Below are 24120 nucleotides of genomic sequence, written 5' to 3'. Positions count from 1 at the left end.
CTCCAGAGTAACCCCCTTCTGAGTTCAATGGGGCTTAAAGGTCGGGCGGGGGAGAGGAAAACTTTCCTGCCCGCAATCGAAATCTTTTAACATCCGTGGAGGGGAAATATAAGGGGCGTTTGCAGAAGCTGCCACCTCGAAGGGGTTAATGCAGCCTTCCCAGAATCCCGCGGGGTGGGCAAGATGGCCCCTTCCAGGAGCCCGTGGGGCTGCTCCTCGAGAGTAAACCTCTTTTCCGCCCGCTAGGCTGGAAGCCGCTGTGGTTGTTGCTGCCGCTCGATTGCCTAGAGATGGGTAAGGACTGCGTGCCTGCTCGGGAAACAGCCCTGAGATCGTTTTCAAGCTGAATTGGTATTGGGGGTTTTGGGAAGGAACCGAACAGATTCTGTGTGTGCTTAACCCAGTGGTTGCTATTATGGTCTGTTTGCTTTTTTACCCACCCTTCGCCCTCGTGTCCTAGAATGGTCCGCAACAATTTCACATAATTCCTGCTCCGCAATTGTGAGAATTTGATCTTTTAGTGTGGCAGCACCTGTCCTTCCTTGCTCTTTGACAGCAGACAGGTGCCTTCCCTATACCCTTTTCAGCATCTGCAAAAACCTTGTTTTTAGCCTACCCGATGTTTAAAAAGTTTGTGCGAGCTTTAATCTGTTTTTAGTTTTGGTAATTTTATTGTTTTATCTTTTTTGTAAACAGCTTTAAGGGTTTTGATTTGGGTTTTTTTACCATCAAGCTGTACTGTATATAAATTTTATGAAATAAACAATAAGTAAAGGTAAAGGGACCCCTGACCGTTAGGTCCAGTCATCCAGTCGCGGCCGACTCGGGGGTTGCGGCGCTCATCTCGCTTTACTGGCCAAGGGAGCCGGTATACAGCTGGCCATGTAGCCAGCATGACTAAGCCACTCCTGGCGAACCAGAGCAGCACACGGAAATGCCGTTTACCTTCCCACCAGAGTGGTACCTATTTATCTACTTGCACTTTGACGTGCTTTCAAACTGCTAGGTTGGCAGGAGCAGGGACCGAGCAATGGGAGCTCACCCCGTCACAGGGATTCGAACCACCGACCTTCTGATCAGCAAGTCCTAGGCCCTGTGGTTTAACCCACAGTGGCACCTGCGTCCCTAGTAGATAACATTAAAATAGTTGGAAACAATAATCACATGAATATTGATGGAGAAAATAGGGGGGAACTCTGTTGCAACAGAAAAATAAAGAACCGCCTTGCTTTCACTGCATCCTGCCTCCATCCATCCATCTCTGACCCATCGTGGACTCAGGGGACTCAGTCCCTTGGAGAGTTGGGCAGCAAGAGCCAACTCTCTATTTTCTGTATAGTATTGCAAACTGCTTAGACTGCAAATTGCAGTCTGTTTTGCAAACTGCAAACTGTTTTGTTTTTCACAATCAAGTAGCATATACATTTTGTTAAAGAAAGAAGAATAGTGTGGGTCCTAAAATATATATACTGTACACCTCAAGTGTCAGAGACTGGGGGAAGAGGTTTGTGTTCCGCCATGATCCTAAACAGGCCTGTTTAACAGGTCCACTGCATTTTTGCTTTCTTCCAGATATGACCATGGAGACGTGGGGCAGCCTCTATGCTCACCTGGCCTTCTTGTGGCTGAACAGATTCTACTTGTACTCTGGAGCGGTGTTTGGGATCAGCCTTTGGCTTTGCATCCAGTTTGTCAGTAAGACCAAAAAGCAGGTACTTTCCCCCACTGTTCCAGCATCTTTGGTGGTCTTGGTGACCTTTCCTGAAGAAGGGGCCTAGCGCATGGTGGCTGCTAAAGAACATATATTATTAGCACTATTCAGTATATATATATATATTTATTAACAATTTTGGTTTACATAGAAGTTACAGTATAACCCCTTTGATCCTGATACTGTATGTACTGTAGCTACCAAATATTGTAGAAAATGACTTTGCTAACTTCCATAAATAAATTGGCACCTACATCCATTTAAAATTAAAAGTTATTAAGTTAGTACAATCCGCACATACATACTCTATCTAGATCGGGGATATCAAATGAAGAACATACACTGATAATCAAAGAGCAAGTAAGTAAAAAATAAATATTATGTCAGTTTAATGTTAACATTTATTAAATTCTCAGTATCTCATGCATTCCAAATTGTTGCATACTGTGGTTTGTGTGGGGGGGGGGAGGTGTTATTTCATTATTTGTATTATACATATGTAATAAAATTAAGCCAAACTTTGACTTAATTAATTTCAACTTTGTTGAAACATTATGTAAGCTGCAGATGTATAAATTAAAAGTGGAAATGTGGGTCCCATGTTGCAGCCTGGGAGTCAGTGATGTGTCCTGGGTCTGGACTGGTTGAAGACTGATGCTTTAGGACTCCTACAGTTTTATATTTCTTATTTTGCAGAATAGAAATCAACTCAGAAAATCAAGCCTTCCCCAAATTGCTACAGAAGGGCTTGTAGGAGAGCAGAAAGGCCTCAGCACTGACAAAGTCCATGTCACTGGGGTGAAGATTTTTTTTGGTTCTCAAACTGGAACAGCAAAGGTCAGTGCTGTGATAAAACCAGTGAGATTAAAAAGTGAGTCTTCTCCTTCGGGTGGGTGGGTGGGTGTGGTGGTGGCTGTTATTGTTCGGGGGAAGGCACTCTGTCTGTGCTCAGAGGAACTTAATTCATTTCTTCATTTCTCCTTTGAAATAAAAATTTGAAATTCCTCTGATTTAGACCGTGGAACCCCTTGCAACCATAGATCACAAGTTCAAATCCCCACTTGTCCATGAAGCTCAGTGGGTGATGCTTTGGGGCCAGTCACTGCCTCTTGGCCTAACTTACCTCACAGGGTTGTTGTGGGGATTAACCATGAATGCCACCTTGAGCTCCTTGGAGAAAAAGATGGAGAATAAGTGCAATAAATAAACAAATACAATAAAAAAGTATTTACTGAAGACACATATACGCACTGCTGTGCTACAGTATCAAAGCAGTTTACAGCAATACAAACAAACACACAGAAACACATAATCTATTTAGAAACCACCTTATTCTTGCATCTGTGATTTGTTTAAAAATGTTTTTAATGTTGTATTTTCAATTGTTGCAACCTACCCAGAAATTGAATAAATATTGTTATAATTATTTTCTTTTTCTCTTTGCAGAGATTTGCGTCAATACTTGCTGAGTCTGTTGCCTCCCTTAACTTGCCTGCTGAAGTCATCAACATGAAGGACTATGACCCCGACGACTGTCTAGGAGACGAGGTTGGTCGTTCTTCCCCCCTGCTTCTCATTTTCTTTGGTGGAGGCCAGCTTGGAGGCACCTCAGGCATTGCCAGCTTTCCTCCTTAACTAGGCTCTTGTGCTGTTAACGGCTGTGTGGCAGGGGAAGTTCCAGAAGTGCAACTTTCCCTGCCAGGTAGCTGCAGTGTTGGATAAACACTTTTCCAGGACAAAGTGCATCTGTAGAAGCCATTGTCAACGTCCATCTGTAGGAAGCATGTATGGACTCCTCTCAGGAGAAAAGTTGGCAACCTCCAAAGCTGATTCACACATGCATGGGCCTCAGGAAATGGGGAAACCTGATGAAACTCGCTTTCACCGACTCTGTCTTAATAGCATACCGTATTTTTTGCTCTATAAGACTACCTTTTCCCTCCTAAAAAGTAAGGGGAAATGTTTGTGCATCTTAAGGAGCGAATGCAGGCTGCGCAGCTATTGCGGAAGCCAGAACAGCAAGAGGGATTGCTGCACAGCAATCCTCCTTGCTGTTCTGGCTTCAGGGATAGCCGCACAAAGTCTCTTCAACAACATTTAATTCAGAATATATTTTTTTCTTGTTTTCCTCCTCTAAAAACTAGGTGTGTCTTATGGTCAGGTGCGTCTTATAGAGCGAAAAATGCGGTATATTGCAGGGGTGTGCAAAAGTGTATATGTTTATAACATGAGGAACCTCTGGCCTGGAATGGGGCCTTGAACAGCTTGCCTGGATAGTATATTGATCGTATGTTGGAAGGGTTACAGCGTAGCCTACGCTACAAAACTAAGAAGCGCATCCACTGCTCACTTTTGCTTCTGACCACGCCCACTCTTTTCGTTGGTTCCCGCCCACCACTGAAGCACTTGATGAATCAGGCCAATGAGGGCCCATCTAGTCTAGCATCCTCCTTTCAAAGTGGCCAATCAGGCACCAGCGGGAAACACCACAAGAAGGATCTGTGTGCAAGAGCACTTCCTGCAACTGGTATTCAGAAAGCATTGCTGCCTCCAACTGGGGAGGCATTGCATAGCTTTCGTTATGGATAGTAGCCCTTGATAGCCCTCTCCTCCATGTCTAATCCTGTTTTAAAGCCATCCAAGCTGATGGCCATCAGTGCCTCCTGAGCAGGACTCTTGGGCTGAAAAGGATTCCCCTCTCCTGCTCTGGGCATTCAGAGATGCCACATACTGGTGACTACGGACCGATGGCCAAGAATGTACAATTTGAGTGATGATAACTCTTTAAACTTGCGAATATTTACTGTGTAATTGATTTAAAAACATTTCGATTGGCTTAAAAAGGTGCCCCTGGTGAAATGGGTCAGCAGACATAAAAACTCGAATACGATATTTAAATGCAAGTACAGTACTTCTAAATCTGTAGCTAACAAGGGCCTTTGCCCTGTGTGCAAGAGAAGCAGAAGGGGGTTCCTCTTTTGAGACAGCGTTTCCTGCAATGGATGTGAGCTTTGTTCAAAGACACGTGATGCATTTCACTTTAGAAGTCTTCACTTATTTTCTGAGGTGCAAATTTATGCAGATCTAGTCAATTAATCACTTGGGAGAAAAGGTGCATTTTGCTTTAGAGGACTCACTTATTTTTCCATCTGCCGTTTTATGCCGCTCTACTGTTTACCATATTTTTCGCCCTATAGGACACACTTTTTCCCCTCCAAAAATGAAGGGGAAATGTGTGTGCGTCCTATGGGGCAAATACAGGCTTTTGCTGAAGCCTGGAGAGCGAGAGGGGTCGGTGCGCACCGACCCCTCTCTCTCTCCAGGCTTCAGGAAGCTCTGCGCAACCCTCGGGAGCCCGGCGCCAAGCTGCGCCGGGCTCCCCAAAGGTTGCGCAGAGCTGCCTGCATTCCGAAGCCTCCGGCGCGCTGAAGAGTGCGCCCGGGCTTCGCGCAGCTCTCCGCAAGCCTGGGGAGACCGGCGCGGCTCCCTAGGCTTGCGGATAGCAGGCTGTTCTGGGGGCTGGGGTCAGGGGAAGCTCGGGCTTCCCCCGCGCCAGCTCCGTGCCTGGGGGGGAAATAATTTTTTTTCCTTTATTTCCCCCCCCAAAAAACTAGGTGCGTCCTATAGGGCGGTGAGTCCTATGGGGCGAAAAATACGGTAATTGGTTAGTGAACTAAAACATACAATTGAGAAAACCCGTACTCCATGCAGTTAATATTTCTTAGCAGTGATTTCTACATTGCATGGAGTTGGACTCGATGGCCTTTGGGATCCCTTCCAACTCTACAATTCTATGAGGGAGAGGCGTAAAAATAATAACAGAGAAAAATATTTTTCCTCCCTTTGGTGGGAATCTCTCCAGACAAGCAGCAAGAACATCTGCGTCTTCTTAGTTGCCACTTACACAGATGGGAAGCCGACAGAGAATGCCGTGTGGTTCTGCAAGTGGCTAGAAGAAGCATCCAGTGACTTTCGAGTTGGCAAAACGTACCTGAAGGGCTTGAGATTCGCCGTCTTTGGCCTGGGGAATTCTCTCTATGCCGATCACTACAACACTGTGAGTCCCTTTTGTCATTCCTGCTAGAATTGATACTGATAGCTGGTGAGAAACTGAGATGCGGTTGGTGGGTGGGTCACAGGAGGACATCTAGTTTGACCCATTGCCCTCCAAGAGCAGATTCTGCTGCTATGTGAGGCTTCCCTTGCACTTGATCCGGAAGCTGCCATTAGTGCAGAATGCTGCAGCGCAATTGCTTACAGGAGTGAGGCCACATCAGCATATACCAACTCTGCTCAGAGATCTGCACTGCTTGCCACTTTGCTTCCAGGTCAAGTTCAAGCGCTTGCTATTAGTATCTTAAAGCCCTTTACAACTTGGGACCAGTTTACCCAGGAGATCGTCTTACCCCATATAGGCCCCCTTGACCACTTCGATTGGTGAAACTGGTGTTGCCGCAGGTGCCACATAATACCCATTCCCCATTTGGAAGAAATCCATCTTTTTGTGCAGCAGCACCTGCACTTGGGAACTCCCTGCCTATTGATTTCAGGTAGGCGCCTTTGCTGTACTATTTTTGGCGCCTGCTAAAAACGTTCTTGTTTAGACAAGGCTACCCAGATGTTTAGAAAGTTGTTGCGAGTTTTAATCTGTTTTTAATTCATTGTTAATTTGACATTTCGAAAGTCTTAAATTATTGTTGATTTTTCTTAGTGAGAATTTGATCTTATTGGTAAACCACCTGGAGGGTTGTTGTGTTTTTTTTACAATCGAGCGGTGTATGAATTTTATGAAATAAGTAATTAAATAGTCAATGAGAAACTGAGAAGAGGGGGAGGGCTCAAGGGATCATCTATTCTGACCTGTTACCCTCAGAGAGCAAATTCTGCCCCTAAAGAATCTCCAGGGGATTCCTGTCCAATCTTCCCTTAAGAACTTACAAGGAAGAGCATCCCATAATAGTCATCTTTGACTTGTTACTGGGCCGTCCTGGCTTTTCGGACAGACCTGGTCGTTTTTGAACTAATACCATTCCACCACTTGCATTTGCTTTTACAATATATTTTGTTCTTTCTTTTTAATTGGGTCTATAGCAGGATTCCACCAGCGGGCCAGATCTTTAGCTTCCTACCCCCGGTTGGCTATTTTGACAAGGGTGGCAAGGTACATATTGATGACTTTAGGACTCAATCACCTAAAGGTCTGCCTTCCCCAGGGCTGTAGCTCAGTGATAGAGCCCCTGCCTTGCATGCAGAAGGTCCCATGTTCAGTCCCCAGCAGCATCTCCTGGTAGGCCTGGGAATGTCCCCCTGTCTGAAACCTTGGAGAGCCGCTGCCAGTCAGTGCAGACAAAACTGAGCTAGACGAACGTCATGGTCTCACTCAGGCAGCTTCCTACATTGCTTACACGCAGGTCTCTTGTGTTTCTGCCGCAGGTGGGCAGGAGCGTGGACAAATGGCTGTGGATGCTAGGGGCCCGGCGGGTCCTCTCCTGCGCCCTGGGGGACGCCAATGTGGTGAAGAGCAAGCATGGGAGCCTGGAGGCCGACTTTGAGGCTTGGGAGGCCAAGTTCCTGGCCAGGCTCCAGGCCCTCTGCAGAGGGGAGAAGGCGGCCTGCAGAGGGGAGTGTAAGAAGGGCAAGTGCCGCTCCAAGAGGAAAGCTGGGCAGGAGACATCGTTGGAGCAGGAGCAGAGGGTGAGTGGGACTGGGTGTGGACAGCAAGCCAACAGTGTGATGCTGCAGCACAAGGAGCTAATGCGATTCTAGGCTGCATCAAGAGATGTCCAGTGTCCAGATCAAGGGAGGTCATCACCGTCTTTCAACCTTACCTGCCTCGCAGGAGGCAGGCGGCGCTGTGGTCTAAACCACTGAGCCTCTTGGGCTTGCTGATCAGAAGGTTGGCGGTTTGAATCCCCGCGACGGGGTGAGCTCCTGTTGCTCTGTCCCAGCTCCTACCAACCTAGCAGTTCGAAAGCACGCCAGTGCAAGTAGATAAATAGTTACTGCTGTGGTGGGAAGGTAAACGGCGTTTCCCTGTGCTCTGGTTTCCGTCACGGTGTTCAGTTGCGCCAGAAGCGGTTTAGCCATGCTGGCCACATGACCCGGAAAGCTGTCTGTGGGCAAACGCCAGCTCCCTTGGTCTGAAAGTGAGATGAGCACCGCAACCCCATAGTCGCCTTTGACTAGACTTAACCATCTAGGGGTCCTTTACCTTTGTTTTTTTTTACCTCACAGGATTGTTGTGGGGATTAAATGAGGAGGGGGGGGGGGAGAACTATGTATGCCACCTTGAGCTCATTGGAGGAGCAAAAGGTGGGATATAAATGTAAAAATAAAGAAATAAATCCAGTCTAGTGGCCTTTTGTGGGGGTGGGTGGGTGGGTGGAGGAGAGCAGGGTGTTTTTGGGCCGTGTAGCATTTACAAGGCTTTTGTTTTCACAGAAGGAGGTGGCGGAGGAGGAGCTTTTTGAGACCACAAGCGAAGAGGATTCTGGCAATGAAGAGGGAGAGGGTGCGAACCAGATGGTGGACGTGGAAGACCTGGGCAGAGTCATGGGCCACATGAAGAAAGCCCAGGTAACGGTGAACTCTTATTTTCAGCCCTGTGGCCGTGTGTTCTTGCTGGTTCATTTATTCATTTATAAAAATACTTGTATACAGCTGTTCCTAAATTATTAATTGTATTTGTTAAATTTTAATACCGTCCTACATCCGAAGATCACAGGTGGTTTACAACTTAAGAACACAAAATGCATAATATAATAAAGAATACCCCCCCCCCCGGCACACTTAAAAGAACATAGATTGTTTAACGGTCAAAGGTCTGGTTGAAGAGGAATGTGTTCGCCTGGCAGCTAAAGATATGTAATGAAGGCTCCAGGCAAGCTTCCTTGGGGAGAGCATTCTACAAATGGGGAGCCACCACAGAAAAGGCCCGTTCTCGTGTTGCCGCCCTCCAGAACTCCTGAGAAAGGGCCTCAGATGATAATCACAGGGTCTAAGTCAGGCTTTGAAATCCCTAACGCCTCTAATCCTAGGCCAGTGGTACAACACAGTTTGGCAGATTCCAGTATCAGAAAAATAATCTGACAAGTTCAAAGTGATGAGAGGGCAAAAGAAGCGCGGCGGTTTTCATGCAATTTGATATGGTTTTATTGTTTACACTGATAACGAAGCATGTGGTAGAGAGGTTGTGTCCAGTATATGGTATGGTTTGGCTCCTATAAGTTGTTCTCCTTGGTACCAATGAAGATCCGATAAATAAATATCACACTTCCATTTTTTTGGGATGGAAAGAGTTATTAGTGCAGAAAGCAAGAAAGCAGGCCCTAACACTTTGACATATCCCTGGGCTTGCCAAACTTTTGAGGGCCACTTGGTAAATTTGGAATTCTGATAAAGGGTCCTGGGCACCAGTCACAAAATGGCTGCTGTGAGAGTGGGGTATATCACAAAATGGCTGCCTTTAAGAAGGGTGTTGACAAGCTGGAACGTGTGCCGAGGAGGGTGATCAAGGGTCTGGAAACTAAGCTTTATGAGGAACAGTTGAAGGAGTTGTGTATGCTTAGCCTGGAGAAGAGAAGATTGAGAGGAGATGTGATAGCAATCTTCAAATATCTAAAGGACTGTCTCATGGAAGATGGAACAAGCTTGTTTTCTTTTGCTCCAGAGGGTAGGGCCCAAACCAATGGATTCAAATTGCAGGAAAAGACATTCTGACTAAACACTGGGCAGAACTTTCTGAGGGTAAGAGCTGTCTGACAGAGGAAAGGGCTCCCTTTGATGGTGGTGGACTCTCCTGCGTTGGGAGGGCTTCAATCAGAGGTTGGATGGCTTTTTGTCAGGGATTCTCTAGCTGTGATTCCTGCATTGCAGAGGGTTGGACTAGATGACCCTTGGCATTCTATTCCAATTCTACAGTTCCATAACACAAAAAAGCCTCTCCTGATCCAGCAGGGTTCTTATGGAGAGCTGCAGACGTACCTTCATCCTTCTGCTCTAGGACCAACGCTAAAGAGAATGTTTGTGCCTTCCCTGAATTTGATGGGGCTGGCGATCTGTTTGTTCTGTTGCTCATTAACACTCTGTTGCTTCTGCTAATGAAGAAAGTGAGGCCTGGTTTTGCCATCCCTCTGCAGAGAGAGCGTGAGCTGGACCGAGAGGTCGAGAAGACGGGGTGGCTCCAGCGGAGAGGGGAGGATGCCTTGAGAGAGATGATCACGCCAGCTTTGCGGGATGCCCTCACGAAACAAGGTGATGTGGACTGCAAGGAGGCCCAAGGGGCAGGAGAATCCAGGGTGCAAGGAGACCTGGGGGGTGGGGTGGGGAGTGCATCTGTCCTAGGCTGAGGAGCCACCTGTCCTTGGCCTGCCTGGGCTAGAAAAATGGAGGACAAGATTGGCATGAAAAAGCTGGGTGTGTTTGGCAGGAATTGTCTCCAGGTTCTCTAGTCTCAGTTTCCCTCTCCTGATCAGCAGCCCTTGAACCTAAGGGGAGCTCTGCTGCATCAAACCATCCAGCCCAGCATTCTGTTCTGGCCAAACTAGATGCCCTCAGGGAAGCCCACCAGCTTAAAGGTAAAAGGACCCCTGACCATTAGGTCCAGTCGAGGCCTACTCTGGGGTTGCGGCGTTCATCTCGCTTTACTGTCCGAGGGAGCCGGCGTACAGCTTCTGGGTAATGTGGCCAGCATGACTAAGCTACATTTGGCAAACCAGAGCAGCACACAGAAATGCCGTTTACCTTCCCACTGGAGCAGTACCTATTTATCTACTTGCACTTTGATGTGCTTTCGAACTGTTAGGTTGGCAGGAGCGGGGACCGAGCAACAGGAGCTCACCCCGTCGCGGGGATTTGAACCACCGACCTTCTGATCGGAAAGCCCTAGGCTCTGTGGTTTAACCCACAGTGCCTAACCAGGCACAAATGCAGTTGTGGCATCTTGCCCCTGTTGGTAAAAGGTGCTTGGAAACGGATCCTTTTGAGGCGCATGCCCTTTTCTGTTCTGATTGTTGTATCTCTCTTTTCTCAAGCAACTGTGCCAACCTCAGGAAAGTGAGGTTGGATATTTGCAAATATATTGTGAGTTTGAGAGCTTCCATCCTAATAAATAATAATAATAATATTAATGATTTTAATATTTGTACCCTGCCCATCTGATTGGGTTGCCTCGGCCACTCTGGGCGTCTTCCAACAAATATAAAAACATGGTAAAACACTGCACATTAGAAAGCTTCCCTATACAGGGCTTCTTTCAGAAGTCTTCTAAAGGTTGCCCATTTCCTTGACATCTGATGGAAGGGTGTTCCAAAGGGTGTGGGTGCCACTACCGAGAAGGCTCTCTGCCTGGTTCACTGTAGCTTCACTTCTCGCACTGAGGGAACCGCCAGAGGACCCTCAGAGGAGGACCTCAGTGTTCGGGCTGAACGATGGGGGTGGAGATGTTCCCTCAGGGATAATTCTACATTCCAGGGGTCACTTGGCAGGGTTGGGGTTAGGTGCTGCTGTTGCTGCCGATTCCCACACCCTCTGACACTGGTTCCCTTATGAGCAGCCTTCAGGGTTGAGCACATGCCGGTGAATTTTACCTTTGTACGGTAGGCTCGTTTCTTCACATTCACCCAGCCCTCTCTGTTCTCCATCCAGGCAAGCAAATAGGCATTTCCAGAGTTTCCAGCCAGGTTAAAACACAGGAGGAGGGTTGGTGCAGGCTCCTTTAGCCATGTGTTTCTGCTAGATCTCCTTACACTCAAGAAAACAAACAAATCCCTCTTCTGATTTCAGGCTACAGGTTGATCGGGAGCCACTCTGGAGTGAAGCTCTGTCGCTGGACAAAGGTACTTAATTTCCTTCCCTGGGTGGATTCTTGAATCAGTGAAGAGGAATGTCTGTGGCCCTCCAGACCACTTTGGCACAGCCAAGTGGTCAGGTATGGCAGGAGCTGTGATCCATAGATGCTCCTCATCCCTTCCATTGTGCCCACCTTTTTAAGAGATGTCTTTCCTCTTCTGCAAAGGCCTCCTATAAATAATCTTTGCTAGTTGGGTGTGTTTTGATTCCAGCGCATTTTTAGCTTTGGGGATTTTTTTCTAACCATATTGCTTTCTATTTGCCTCTCACCAGTCGATGCTCCGTGGCAGAGGCGGCTGTTACAAGCACACCTTCTATGGCATTGAGAGCCACCGCTGCCTGGAGACCACGCCCAGCTTGGCTTGCGCCAACAAGTGTGTCTTCTGCTGGAGGTGAGAAACTGGGTAGGGGTTGGGGTCGGAAGCCCACCCCATCCCCCCTGGTCCAGTCCAGCATTCTCTTTTCCTGCAGTGACCAACCAGTTGCCTCTGGGAAATCCGCAAGCCAGGCAAGACTGCATCGTCCTTCCCCTGTGGTTCACCTTTTGAGTACCTTTTGAGCTGGAGATAGACTGCTCCTGCACAGGGAGGTTTGCATTTAGCTGCCATTGCTGGTGGCTCTAGCCAGGCCACTCCTCTTATGATGGTATCTTTTCCTTCTGGGGGAACGACCCAGAAATGGGTTTTTGTGGCGGCAGAGTTGTCGCCATTTGTAAAATTTCCTGTATTGGCAGCCAACTGGTTTTCAATGGGTGGCCAAGTTTTATATGAGAGAGAAAGAGAGGATGTGATCGACTCCCCTTTGAAGAAAGGCTGCAGAGTTTGGGACTTTTTAGTTTAGAGAAAAGGCAAGTAAGAAGCAACAACATGATAGAGGCATATAAAATTATGCACGGCATGGAGAAAGTGGATAGAGGAAAGTTTTTCATCCTCTCTCATAGCACTGGAACTTGTGGACATCCAGTGGAGCTGGATATTGGGAGATTCAGGGCAAATAAAAGAAATCCATTCTTAATGCAGCACAAAGTTAAACCGTGGAACTCACTGCCACAGGAGGTCACCAACCTGAAAGAGGATTGGACAAATTAATGCAGGAGGAGAAGGCTGTCAATGATTACTAGCCACAATGGCTTTGCTCTGCCTCCATATTAATGCTTCCGACTACCCGTTGCCAGAAACTACAGGAGATGAGAATGCTTTTGCGCTTGAATCCCGCTTGCAGGTTCCCCACAAGCATCTGCTTGGCTACTGTAAGAACAGGATGCTGGGCTAGGTGGGCCGTTGGCCTGATCCAGCAGGTCTCTTATGAATCTGTGGCCACATTCACACTATAGCTAGAAAGCACTATGATACCACTTAAAACTGTCTTGGCTTCCCCCAAAGAATCCCGATAGCAGTAGTTTGTTAAGAGCTATTAGGAGGCCCAATATTCCCTGCACACGGCTACAGTTCCCAGAATTGTTTAATCATCCCTTTCCACAGGGAAGCCTGGGAATTGTGGTTCCGGGAGGGGAATGGGGATCTCTCCCAACAACTCTCGGCATCCTTAATGAACTACAGCTCCCAGAATTCTTTGGGGGAAGCCATGACTGCTTAGAGTAGTATCATAGTGCTACGTGAATGTGGCCTAAATCTTACTGTCCACTAATGGGGACAGAATGCTGAAAGCTTGATTTGATTAATTAAGGCTTTTCTTACAGAGGGAAGGAGGGGTGCCTTATATGTGTGGGAGGTAGCTTTGTACAGTGGTACCTCGGGTTACATACGCTTCAGGTTACATACGCTTCAGGTTATAGACGCCGCTAACCTAGAAATAGTGCTTCAGGTTAAGAACTTTGCTTCAGGATGAGAACAGAAATCGTGCTCCGGCGGCGCAGCAGCAGCAGGAGACCCCATTAGCTAAAGTAGTGCTTCAGGTTAAGAACAGTTTCAGGTTAAGAACGGACCTCCGGAACGAATTAAGTACTTAACCCGAGGTACCACAGTACAATCTATTCACAGTGACTATGGTGTAGTGTATATTTAATTCATATTAAATTATTTTCAGGCACCACACAAACCCTGTGGGCACGGAGTGGCGGTGGAAAATGGACCCTCCCGAAATGATCTTGCAGGAGGCCATTGAGAACCACCAGAGCCTGATCAAGCAATTCAAAGGTATTCCAGGGGCTGCCTGTGCTCTTGCTCAGTGCCTTGCAATCCCAAGGCAGCATCTCCAAGCAGGAGTGGGAGAAACTGCCTGAAACCGCTGCCAGTAGGCCATGTTCGAAATTCCCCAGGTGCCAGGCGCGTTTTGCTACTGGCGCAGATCCAATTGCAAGTACGTGGAGATTTTTGGGTGCCAGGTTCTTACTCCCCCCTCCCTCCCAGTTGTCAGCTTCTTTCTTCCAGTCCCTCAGTGGGTGGAGATGTTTAGGCTACATCTGCGCAAGCCCACAGAGACCCCTCTCCTCCTCCTCTTCTCCTCCGTTTTGCAGGCGTCCCGGGCGTGAGGAACGACCGTTTTGAAGAAGGGATGGAACCCAAGCACTGTGCCCTGTCTCTTGTTGGGGAGCCAATCATGTACCCCGAAATCAACCGTTTCCTAAAGCTGCTGCATCGCAAGAACATTTCAAGCTTCCTCGTTACAAATGCACAGTTCCCAGAGGAAATCAGGTGAGGCCCGGAAGAGAAGCTGCTTTTCTCGTTATCCTTCCATCTATTTCCCGTGGTTTTTCCTCCCAAGAGCTCAAGATGGCATGCGGGGTTCTCTTGCCTCCCCGTTTCACCCTCACAGCAGCCCTGTGAGGTAGCTTAGGCTGAGAGACCAGAATTATTGGGAAAAGGTTCAGAAAAGGGCAGCCAGAGGGATCAAGGGGACGCAGTGACCCTTATGAAGAAAGGTTGCAGCGTTTGGGACTTTTTAGTTTAGAGAAAAGGTGACATGATATGAGTTTATAAAAAGGCATGCATTGCATGGAGAAAGTGGATAGAGAAAGGATTTTCTCCCTCTCTCCTAACACTATGTTGGAAGATTCAGGACAGGAAAAAAGGACTTCAGGAGGGGAGGTTGATCTTGTGCTCGAATCCTGCTTGGGAAGTTTCCTATTGAGGCATCTGGTCAACCACTGTGAAAATAATAATAATAATAAATAATAGGTTATTATTTATACCCCCTCCCATCTGGCTGGGTTTCCCCAGCCACTCTGGGCGGCTCCCAACAGAATGATGACGATGATGAAAAAGCGATAAAACATCAAGCATTAAAAACTTCCCTAAACAGGGCTGCCTTCAGATGTCTTCTAAAAGTCAGATAGTTGTTTATTTTCTTGACATCTGATGGGAGGGCGTTCCACAGGGCGGGTGCCACCACCGAGAAGGCCCTCTGCTATTGGCCTGATCCTGCAGGGTTTTTCTTATGTTCTCATGCCTTGCTGAAATGTTTCCTTGACCTGTGAGAATTTCACTTCCTTCCCTGGATATGCCCTGGAACCTTAGACTTTTGCATGTGTGGAATGTAGTTTACTGTACGAAGCATCCATCACTCCACCTGCCTTTTGCTGCAGGCGTGTGGCCCCTAGCAAGTTAATCAGGAGGGCATGTGGCCCTTGGGTTAGAAAAGGGTTCCCTGTCCCTGCTTTAGACTAGCTCTTTTTCCTTTGCGAGGGAGGGAGAAATGTATCTTGATTTTCCTTTGGCCTCAGCGTTCTAAACTCTCTTGGGGCCTTCCCCCCCCCCTTCCCTTCCCCTCCTGCCGAAAAGGAGCCTCGAACCTGTGACACAGCTCTACGTCAGCGTCGACGCAGGCACCAGAGACAGCTTGAAGAAGATCGACCGGCCTCTCTTTAAGGATTTCTGGCAGAGGTTTCTGGACAGCTTGCAAGCCTTGGCAGAAAAGGTACCCTGTTCAATTGTTGTCATTCCCTCCCACCCTCCGTCGCTGCAATAAGGTAAGTGAAAGGTTGTGGTCAAGCTGAAGGCATTTGGATTCTCTAGGCCAAAAGCTCAGGTTTTATTACTTTTATTATTATTAAATGATTATGCATTTTTATCCCACCTTTCTCCCAGGGTGGCTCAAACAAGTTAAAAGCAGCACAGATAAAATAGAAAAGCTAAAAACATATAAAAGGCAATCATTAAAGAGTAATTAAACTCTAAAGCACAGCCTTATTTCTTTAAAAAAACAGCCAGTCCACAAAAGCCTGTTGGAATAAAACACTCTTCACTTGCCAGCAGCAGGACAAGAAGGGAGCCAGTCTAGCCTCTCTAGGAGGGAGTTGCAAAGTCTGGGAGCAGCCACTGAGAAGCCCCTGCCCCGCATCCCCACCAAGCGTGCCTGTGAGGGTGGCAGGACTGAGAGAAGGGTCTTCACCAAAGACCTCAGAGCCTGGGCAGGTTCATATGGAAGAATATGGTCTTTCAGATAGCCCCTCCACCCCTCCGTGTCAGGCCTGGCACAATATTTCATATTTGCTAGCATTGCCTTTTTAGATCCCAGGGCAGGCATAGGCAAACTCCAGCCCTCCAGATGTTTGGGACTACAATTCCCATCATCCCTGACCTCTATTGTAGTCCCAAACATCTGGAGGGCCGGAGTTTGCCTATGTCTACGCCAGGGTGACTAAGGATTCATCCCCCCTCCCAATTCTTATTTATGTTCAATTTTGTTTATTTAAATGTTTATCAGCTACACTCTCATATAAAACATCACAATTCTATTAATGTACCCTTAACAAACTATCATTCCCATAATTATTTGGGGGAAGCCATAAGTATCTAAGTGCATGGTGTTAGTGTGACCTTAGTCTCCCTCTCTCACTTTGTGGCTTCTTCCACTGCGTGTGACCGAAAAGCTCACTATCTGCAGCTTTCAAAATGTGGTCAGATAACGGAATTCTGTAGTGCAAACAGTTTTGATTAGGGCTATGCAGTCCTGACTGTCACCTTCTTTTTGTTGTTGATGTGGCGCAATTTAATTTGAACCCGCTTCCTTTTCCCCCTATCAGCAACAGCGCACTGTCTATCGGCTCACACTGGTGAAAGCCTGGAATGTGGAGGAACTGAAGGCCTACTCTGACTTGGTGTCTCTTGGCAAACCGGATTTTATCGAGGTTAAAGTGAGTTGTTGATCATCAGGGTGGCATTGTCCTTCTCATAACAGACTTCGCCACCACCTCCACCCTCCCTGGGTGCAAATGAAAGTTTGCATAGCTGAACATTTTGCAGGGATGGTTTGCATGGGCCTGGATCCAAAAATCACACCACAATACCCAAAGGGCACGTTGGGTTTGTCTGCTCTTGTTTGCACTTCAGACCTGCCTTTGCAAAAATAGTTTGTGGGTTTGTGGAGGGGAGAGGGGGGTCTGTCACTGCTGGCAGAGTGGAGTCTCCCTGTCCAACAGCAGTGTGGCTGACTTGCTTGTTCCTGGGTTCAAGGGATGGGAGAGGGCTGTTACCTTTGTGTCCCTGCTTATGGCCTTCCCCGAGGCATGTGGTTGGCTGTTGTGCTGGGCTAAATGGGCCTTTGGTCAAGGCTTCCCCCAAAGAATTCTGGGAGCCGTAGTTTGCTACTGCAATGCGCTTCATGTGGGGCTACCTTTGAAGGTGACTCGGAAACTGCAATTAATCCAGAATGCAGCAGCTAGACTGGTGACTGGGAGTGGCCGCCGAGATCATATAACACCGGTCCTGAAAGATCTTCATTGGCTCCCAGTACGTTTCCGAGCACAATTCAAAGTGTTGGTGCTGACCTTTAAAGCCCTAAACGGCCTCAAAGGTCCAGTATACCTGAAGGAGCGTCTCCACCCCCATCGTTCAGCCTGGACACTGAGGTCCAGCGCCGAGGGCCTTCCAGCGGTTCCCTCACTGCGAGAAATGAGGTTACAGGGAACCAGGCAGAGGGCCTTCTCAGTAGTGGCGCCCACCCTGTGGAACACTCTCCCAGCAGATGTCAAGGCAATAAAAAACTATTTTACTTTTAAAAGACCACCAAAGGCGGCCCTGTTTAGGGAAGTTTTTAATGTCTGATGCTGTATTGTTTTTAATATTCGGTTGGAAGCCGCCCATTGTGGCTGGGGAAACCCAGCCAGATGGGCGGGGTATAAATAATAATTTATTTATTTGTTTGTTTGTTTGTTTATTTATTTATTTATTTTATTATTTAAGGGGGCTGAGAGGTGTTAGGAGACCCCATCCCAGAACAACAATTCCTAGAGTGGTTTAACAGTCAGTCCTTGTCCCCAGTGAACTCATGGATTTGTAGCTCTCTGAGGGGCCTCCTAACGCTCAGTGCTCTTCACAAACTACAGCTCCCAGAATTCTTTGCAGCAGGGGGCGGGGAGCCGGGGCTATTTAAAGTGGTATTGTAGTGCTTTAAATGTGTTGTGTGAATGTGTCCCCTCTTCTCCAGCCAGGCCCAAACAAGAAGGATGTGATGCTGGGTTGGTGAGAGGTGTGGCCTGGGAAGAGTGGGTGTAGTGGACCACTTGTGTCCTGGACTGATTGGACACAGAGGAATGGTGGGAGGAACCAGCTGGGGAACCTCCAAGGGAAGAAGGCTCAGAGCCCGGGGAGAGGTGGTGGGACAATGATGCGTGGCCAGAGGGAGAAGGAAGTGTCAAAAGCTGAAGAGGCAACATGGTTTAATGAGCAGGGAGAAAGAATCTGTGGCAGAGTGAAGCCCAGACTCGGAGGCAGAAACTGAAACGGGGGAGGAGGGAGGTCAAGAGGCAGAGAGGAGTCTGGCTGGTGGAGAGTCCTTCTTCTGCGACAAGCTCCGCCCCCCTCCTGGTCTCCCAGAACCATTAGAGGCATGAAGAGGGTGGAGGATAGTTTGGCTTCACACAAGTGCAGTCTCTGATTGCTAGGAAAAAGCCCTGGAGAGGCAGGAACTTAGACGGCTATTGGGAGATGGGGATTTTGAGTCTTGGCAACTGATCAATGAGACAAGGTCTACAGGGATGAGCTGCTGTACTCATTAGGCCTGGCACTCTACCAGGCCTGTGTAGATTATGTTCTTGCTAATAAAGAGAAGTCCAACTTGGAACGATGCGATTTAGTGCTGGCTCGCATGTGACGCCCAGACCAGTTTCCTTATCCCTTCCTCTACAGACCTGAAACATTTCCCTCTTTCTCTGACAGGGTGTGACCTACTGTGGAGAAAGCTCAGCCAGCAACCTCACCATGGCCAACATCCCGTGGCACGAGGAGGTGGGGCACTTTGTCCAGGAGCTGGTCGACCTTCTGCCGGACTACGAAATCGCCTGCGAGCATGAGCACTCCAACTGCCTCCTGATCGCCCACAAGAAGGTAGGCGGATCCTTATTTTGCCACCATTGATTTGAACTGTCGACCTCAAGTTTCTGATCCTTAAGCTTGCAAAGATGTCATCAGCTTATAATTTTTTTTGTTTGCTCGCTGCTTTTCAGTCGTAACACAGTTCAAAACGCTTCATGGCAGTGACAGAAAATCAATATTTACACACAGAGAAACAAACATCTTTCTGTACTTCTTATCCACGTGTCAACGGTGGTTGTACCCTGCTGAGATGGGAAGGACTGGGTTGCTTTCTGTAGCTGGCAAAGTAATAAGCACTATCCTAAATAAAATCCATTTATTTAAAAAAAAACAGAAACAAACATCTCACCAATTAAAACAATATTGTAAAAACTACAACAGATGCAAACATCGGAAAAATGGTAGATCAAACAATGGCACAAACAGTGTTTAGAAAATGGTCAGGTGTAGTCTCGGGGGAAAGGAACTGATAAGTCTTTATTTACCTCTCCAAGGAAGGGAGAGAACATCTCACCCTGACCTTGATCAAAATCATCAAGGGGGAACTCTGGTGTACCCCAACCTGGGCAATATAATTTTGAATCGGATAATGGAATTCTACAGCACCCACAGTTTTGATCAGGACTTTGCAGTCCTGACTGTCATCATCTTTTTGTTGTTGATGTGGCAGAGTTTAATTTGAACCTTCAAGCTTGTGCCAACAGAGCTTGCTGTGTCTGATTTGATCTTTTGTTCTCTGTCCCGTTTTGTTTTTTTAAAATTAAAAAAACCAGTTTTTCTGGAGGGGGACGATCAATGGTGTCTCTCTTTCCTTTTGCAGTTCAAGATCAGTGGGGAGTGGCACACCTGGATCAACTACGGTCGCTTTCAGGACCTCTTCCGCCAGTACGAGCAGAGCGGGGGTGCCAAGACGTTCACCTCTGCTGACTATGTTGCCCCGACTCCTCAGTGGGCTGTCTTTGGGGCGAAGGAAAGGGGCTTTGACCCAACGGACACCCGATTCCAACGGAAGAACAAAGCCAAAGACATCTCGGGGTGTTGACACTCTCAAAACAACAACATCCAGAACTCCTTTTAGAGCCGCAGTCTATAGACAAGCCTTCACCTTCCAGTTGATTTGAACTACAACTCTCATCATGCTGGCTGGGGGATGATGAGAATTGTAGTCTCGAGAACGTCAGGTTGGTTTAAGATCTTTTCAGGGAGATTTTAGCATTTACATTAGCCTTGGAAACCTTTGCAAGGAGGTCTTTGATAACCACCAGACAAATCTGAGGCGGGTTCTCATCTTCTGCTCTACTCACTGATGAGCAATGTGCTTTCGAAGAAGCAGGCAAGAGCAATTTGTCATTTTTGAGCAAAAGGTAACCGTGAAAACTTTGTGCTTCTCCCCAAGCGGGGGCAATAACTGCACCTCGTTCTGTTTGCAGTCCTGGAAACCCAGTGTTGCCTTTTTGCCTTCTCACTTGATCCCTTCAGTGTGGTCAGATTCCTGCCACGTAGTCAGTGGTTCCATGGGTTTCTGTGTGCGAAATTCGCACCCCTGAACATTCCCCAGTTGCATTTCCACAGCCGATTTTTGCTCCGTTTTATATAGCACTGTGGGATGGAGGGGAGGTAGGAAGATCACAGACCCCACCAAAATGACCCTTGGCATGCTTCGCTCTTCCAGATTGTGGATGGTGGAGTTTGTCCCAAAGGGGGCTTGGGCGTCTCTCCAGACCTGGGCCCTGCAGGAACATGAGGGAACTGTGTTTCTGGTGTCACGCCTGAAGCAAGAAGCCAAGCCCTTGAACTCTACGCTATGTTTGGGGTCTCTGTTATTTGGGTAACCTGGCTCAGCTCTCAGGAAATGGAAAACAAAGTTGCCTTAAATTTGGGTGCTGGCAGCTTATCAAAGGTCTATCTTGCTTAACTGGATTCTGCCACACTTGATCTGGTTTAAGCACCATGGTGTGCTTACACTGAGGCAACGTTCACCCCTTACATTTAGAGCAGCCCTACATATAGAGCTATCTGATATCGCTTTAAACTAGCCATGGCTTCCCGCAAAGCATTCTGGGAGCTGTAGTTTGTGAAGGGCCCTGAGAGTCCTTAGGAGACTCTCGTTTCCCCTTAGAGCGCTATAATTTGCAGAGTCCCCAGGGAAGGGGGAATTGACCATTAAACAAGCTCTAGGATGGAAAACCTCAACACCCTTAACGAACTAGAGCTCCCAGGATTCTTTGGGGGAGGGAGAAGCCATGACTGTTTAAAATGCTTTAAATATATGGTGTCAATGTGGTCTCAGTCCGTTGCTCCACTTGGAATTCTGGACATTGTAGTTTTGGGTGATCCTCTGCAGAAGCTTTCCACAGGACTCGTTTCTGGCTCCCATAGGGAGGGAGCTTGCTTCTGTCTGTTTCAGACAAGCACCGCCTGAGCAGGGATAAAAACGCTTTCCTGTGCTTCTGGTAGACGAGATGGATTTTGGAACATTTCTTTGTTAATGGAGGTCATTATATATTTCCTCATACAGAATTGTAATTGACTGCACAGATTTCCCATTAAGTTGCCTTAGGCTGTGCTGCATTAATGTGAATTTCCCCTTTTGGCCGAAGAGATCAAGTAGCTGTGGCTACAACCATAGGACCCTCATGTGTGGGTCAGGGAACGTTTTTGAAACATTTGTTTCAGTTGCTCAGGCACTGGAAGAGGCAAGCAATTTTTAAATGGAATAATAGCTCCTTGCTTGTTCTGCCAGGTGGTGGGGCTACCACAGGAAATGTTTGGACTTTGGGCCTGATTTGTCCCGCCAGGCCTCTCCCATTTACCCTATGAGGCCATTCCGGATGAGCCACGCCCATATGACGTTAGGATATGATGCTGCTCCCTGCTGGAGGCGGGATTTGTAGGCACTGCCCATCAGCAGATCATCTGTTCCTTTGCTTGTGAGGTTTGATTTCAAACCACTCAGGCAAAGTAAAATGAGCCACCTGATGCCTTTGAGGGCAGTGGCGTAGCGTGGGTTGTCAGCACCCGGGGCAAGGCAAATAATTTGCGCCCCCTAACCCGTGGATTTGCGCCCCCTAACCCATGGATTTGCCCTAATCCCAGATGTTGCGCCCGGTGCGGCCCGCCCCCCCTGCACCCCCCACGCTACGCCACTGTTTGAGGGGGTGGCTGAATCCAGTTCCTGGGGCTGCAGTAAAAACTATTAACCCATCTCTGGCTTGTGTTACTACTCTCCTAAATCTGAACACATTTCTGTCTAGGAATCTCGCCGTGCGAAAAATGAATTTTCTGCAGCAATGCCATGTTTTGGGGTCCCCTTCTGGGCCTTGTCCTCTGTTATTTACCACTGTTGGATTTTATTACACTGGTCTTTTTAAAATAGATATTGCGTTACAATTTCCCAACCCTGTGAGGTAGGCTGGGCTGAGAGGCAGTGACTGGCCCCTCACGGTCACACCCAATGAGCTTCATGGCCGAGTGGGAGCCCTGCTGTCCATCTATCAGGTGCTCAAAAACTCTCATTTCACCCCCAGTTCAGAAATCCCAGCGTTCATCCATGCTGTCTGGAATATGACGGGCATAAACGGCAACCCGGATTTCTTCAATAAAAAGGCTGTTCCTTACCCAGCAGGAAGGATATGGCACTCCCCAGGGTCCAATTAAGTTGTTAAAAATTACGCATTTGGCCTTTCCATTTTTTATCTGCCTTTAGCTAAAGCTAACTTTTGATATTGCTGTTGTGGTAAAATGACAAAACCTTTACAAGCTGAGATAAAAGAGGCCCAAATGCTGCTGCCTGTTCTGTGGTTCCTCTCGTTCCAAAGGCGTTCAGTTGGGACGTATTCTTTGCAGGGGCGGCATGCCAGGATTTTGGCAGCAAAAGGCGCAAAGTTTCAAGAAAGGGTCTTTTGTGCTAGGGTGTGGTTCATACTGAAGGCGCATACGCACACTGACATTTTCAAAAAGAAAACGGACAGGAAACGGCCTTATCTATATGGCGAGAAGCGTTTCCTGACACATAAACGCACAAGACCTCTTTACATTTCTGAAATGCCTTACAGTTCACTGTTTTCAAGCGAGTGGGTCGATGGGGAATCAGTCTGCTTCACAGCTGCAATTCCAAACATATTCAGAAATGAATAAGCTTATTTGGGGGGGGGCACCTGACAAAGGTGTATAAAATAATACATGGTGTATAAAATTCTGGGCCATCCAAGGAAGCTGAAGATTCAGATCTGACACAGGTAGTTACCCTTTTCACCAGGTACATGTGCAGAATTTTCTCCCATGAGATGCAGTGATGGTCACAACACTGGATGACTTTAGAACAGGGGTAGGCTGGATGCGGCCCAATCGCCTTCTCAATCTGGCCTGCGGACGGTCCGGGAATCAGCTTGTTTTTACATGAGTAGAATGTGCATTTTATTTAAAATGCATCTCTGGGTTATTTGTGGGGCCTGCCTGGCGTTTTTAAAAGAGTAGAATGTGTGCTTTTATTTGAAATGCATCTCTGGGTGGGGCATAGGACTTTGTTCATATTTTTTTTCAAAATATAGTCCGGCCCCCCACAAGGTCTGGGGGACAGTGGGCCTGCTTTGGAACATAAGAAGGGCCTGTTGGATCAACAGCAGCCAAATAGATGCCTGTAGGAAACCATCAAGCAGAATCTGAACACAAGAGCGCTCTCCCCTCCTGTGGGTTCCAGCAACTGGGATTCAGAAGCATCATTGTGCCCGACTGGAGGCAGAGCGTGGACAGCCTTATATCCTCCACAATTTCGTCTAATCCTTTTAAAAAGGCCATATAGGTTGATGGCCACCATCTCTGCCTCCAGTGGGAGGGAGTTCCACTGTTCATGTGCTGCGTGAAGCTTCCTATGTTCCTTAATTTCTTTGAGGGAAAAAGAGATACAATCTCGGAATATTTTAAAATGAGGGATGCTGATGGGGCCCACGTCTGGCTGGAAGTCACACCCTCAGATTCTAGAAACCCTGGGGTTGAGACTGGTCACTGCTGAGAGGGAAAAGCACTTTGTGCATGCTCGGAGACTCTTACTGCTAAACATGCACAGCAGAAGGTTTGAGAGGAGCTAAGCCCTGCAGGTTTTTACCTCCCATTTTGTGCAGCGTTACCGGAGGCTGCATGTTTACTCAGGAGTAAATTCCATCGGGGTTGCAGTAGCAAGGCTGATTCAGTGCTTATACATGTATATAGCCCCGATTTGCAAGCTCCAAAATTCCTAGGAAGCCACTGGCCTCTCGCTTGGAAAGCCTGCGGGGACAGGAGCCCTTC

The 24120-nt window shown here is 47.6% G+C and overlaps 1 protein-coding gene across 1 annotated transcript; it reads left to right on the top strand.

The window, feature by feature from the left end:
• The first annotated feature begins 166 nt into the window (after window positions 1-166).
• LOC310750302 (S-adenosyl-L-methionine-dependent tRNA 4-demethylwyosine synthase TYW1-like) lies at window positions 167-22618 on the top strand. The gene is made up of 18 exons (XM_083588183.1): window positions 167-294; window positions 1573-1712; window positions 2408-2548; window positions 3158-3259; window positions 5574-5768; window positions 7145-7405; window positions 8153-8287; window positions 9850-9964; window positions 11495-11547; window positions 11834-11952; window positions 13607-13716; window positions 14037-14214; window positions 15301-15436; window positions 16545-16655; window positions 18679-18846; window positions 19655-20869; window positions 21373-21827; window positions 21990-22618. Exons 1-16 carry the CDS (start codon window positions 291-293, stop codon window positions 19874-19876), a joined length of 2190 nt encoding a protein of 729 aa, XP_083444309.1. The 5' UTR covers window positions 167-290; the 3' UTR covers window positions 19877-20869; window positions 21373-21827; window positions 21990-22618.
• The last annotated feature ends 1502 nt before the right edge of the window (window positions 22619-24120 follow it).

Source organism: Podarcis filfolensis, assembly GCF_964270895.1.
Source record: "Podarcis filfolensis genome assembly, chromosome: 15".
Classification (NCBI taxonomy): domain Eukaryota; kingdom Metazoa; phylum Chordata; class Lepidosauria; order Squamata; family Lacertidae; genus Podarcis; species Podarcis filfolensis.
This window is presented reverse-complemented; position numbering and strand designations above follow the sequence as displayed.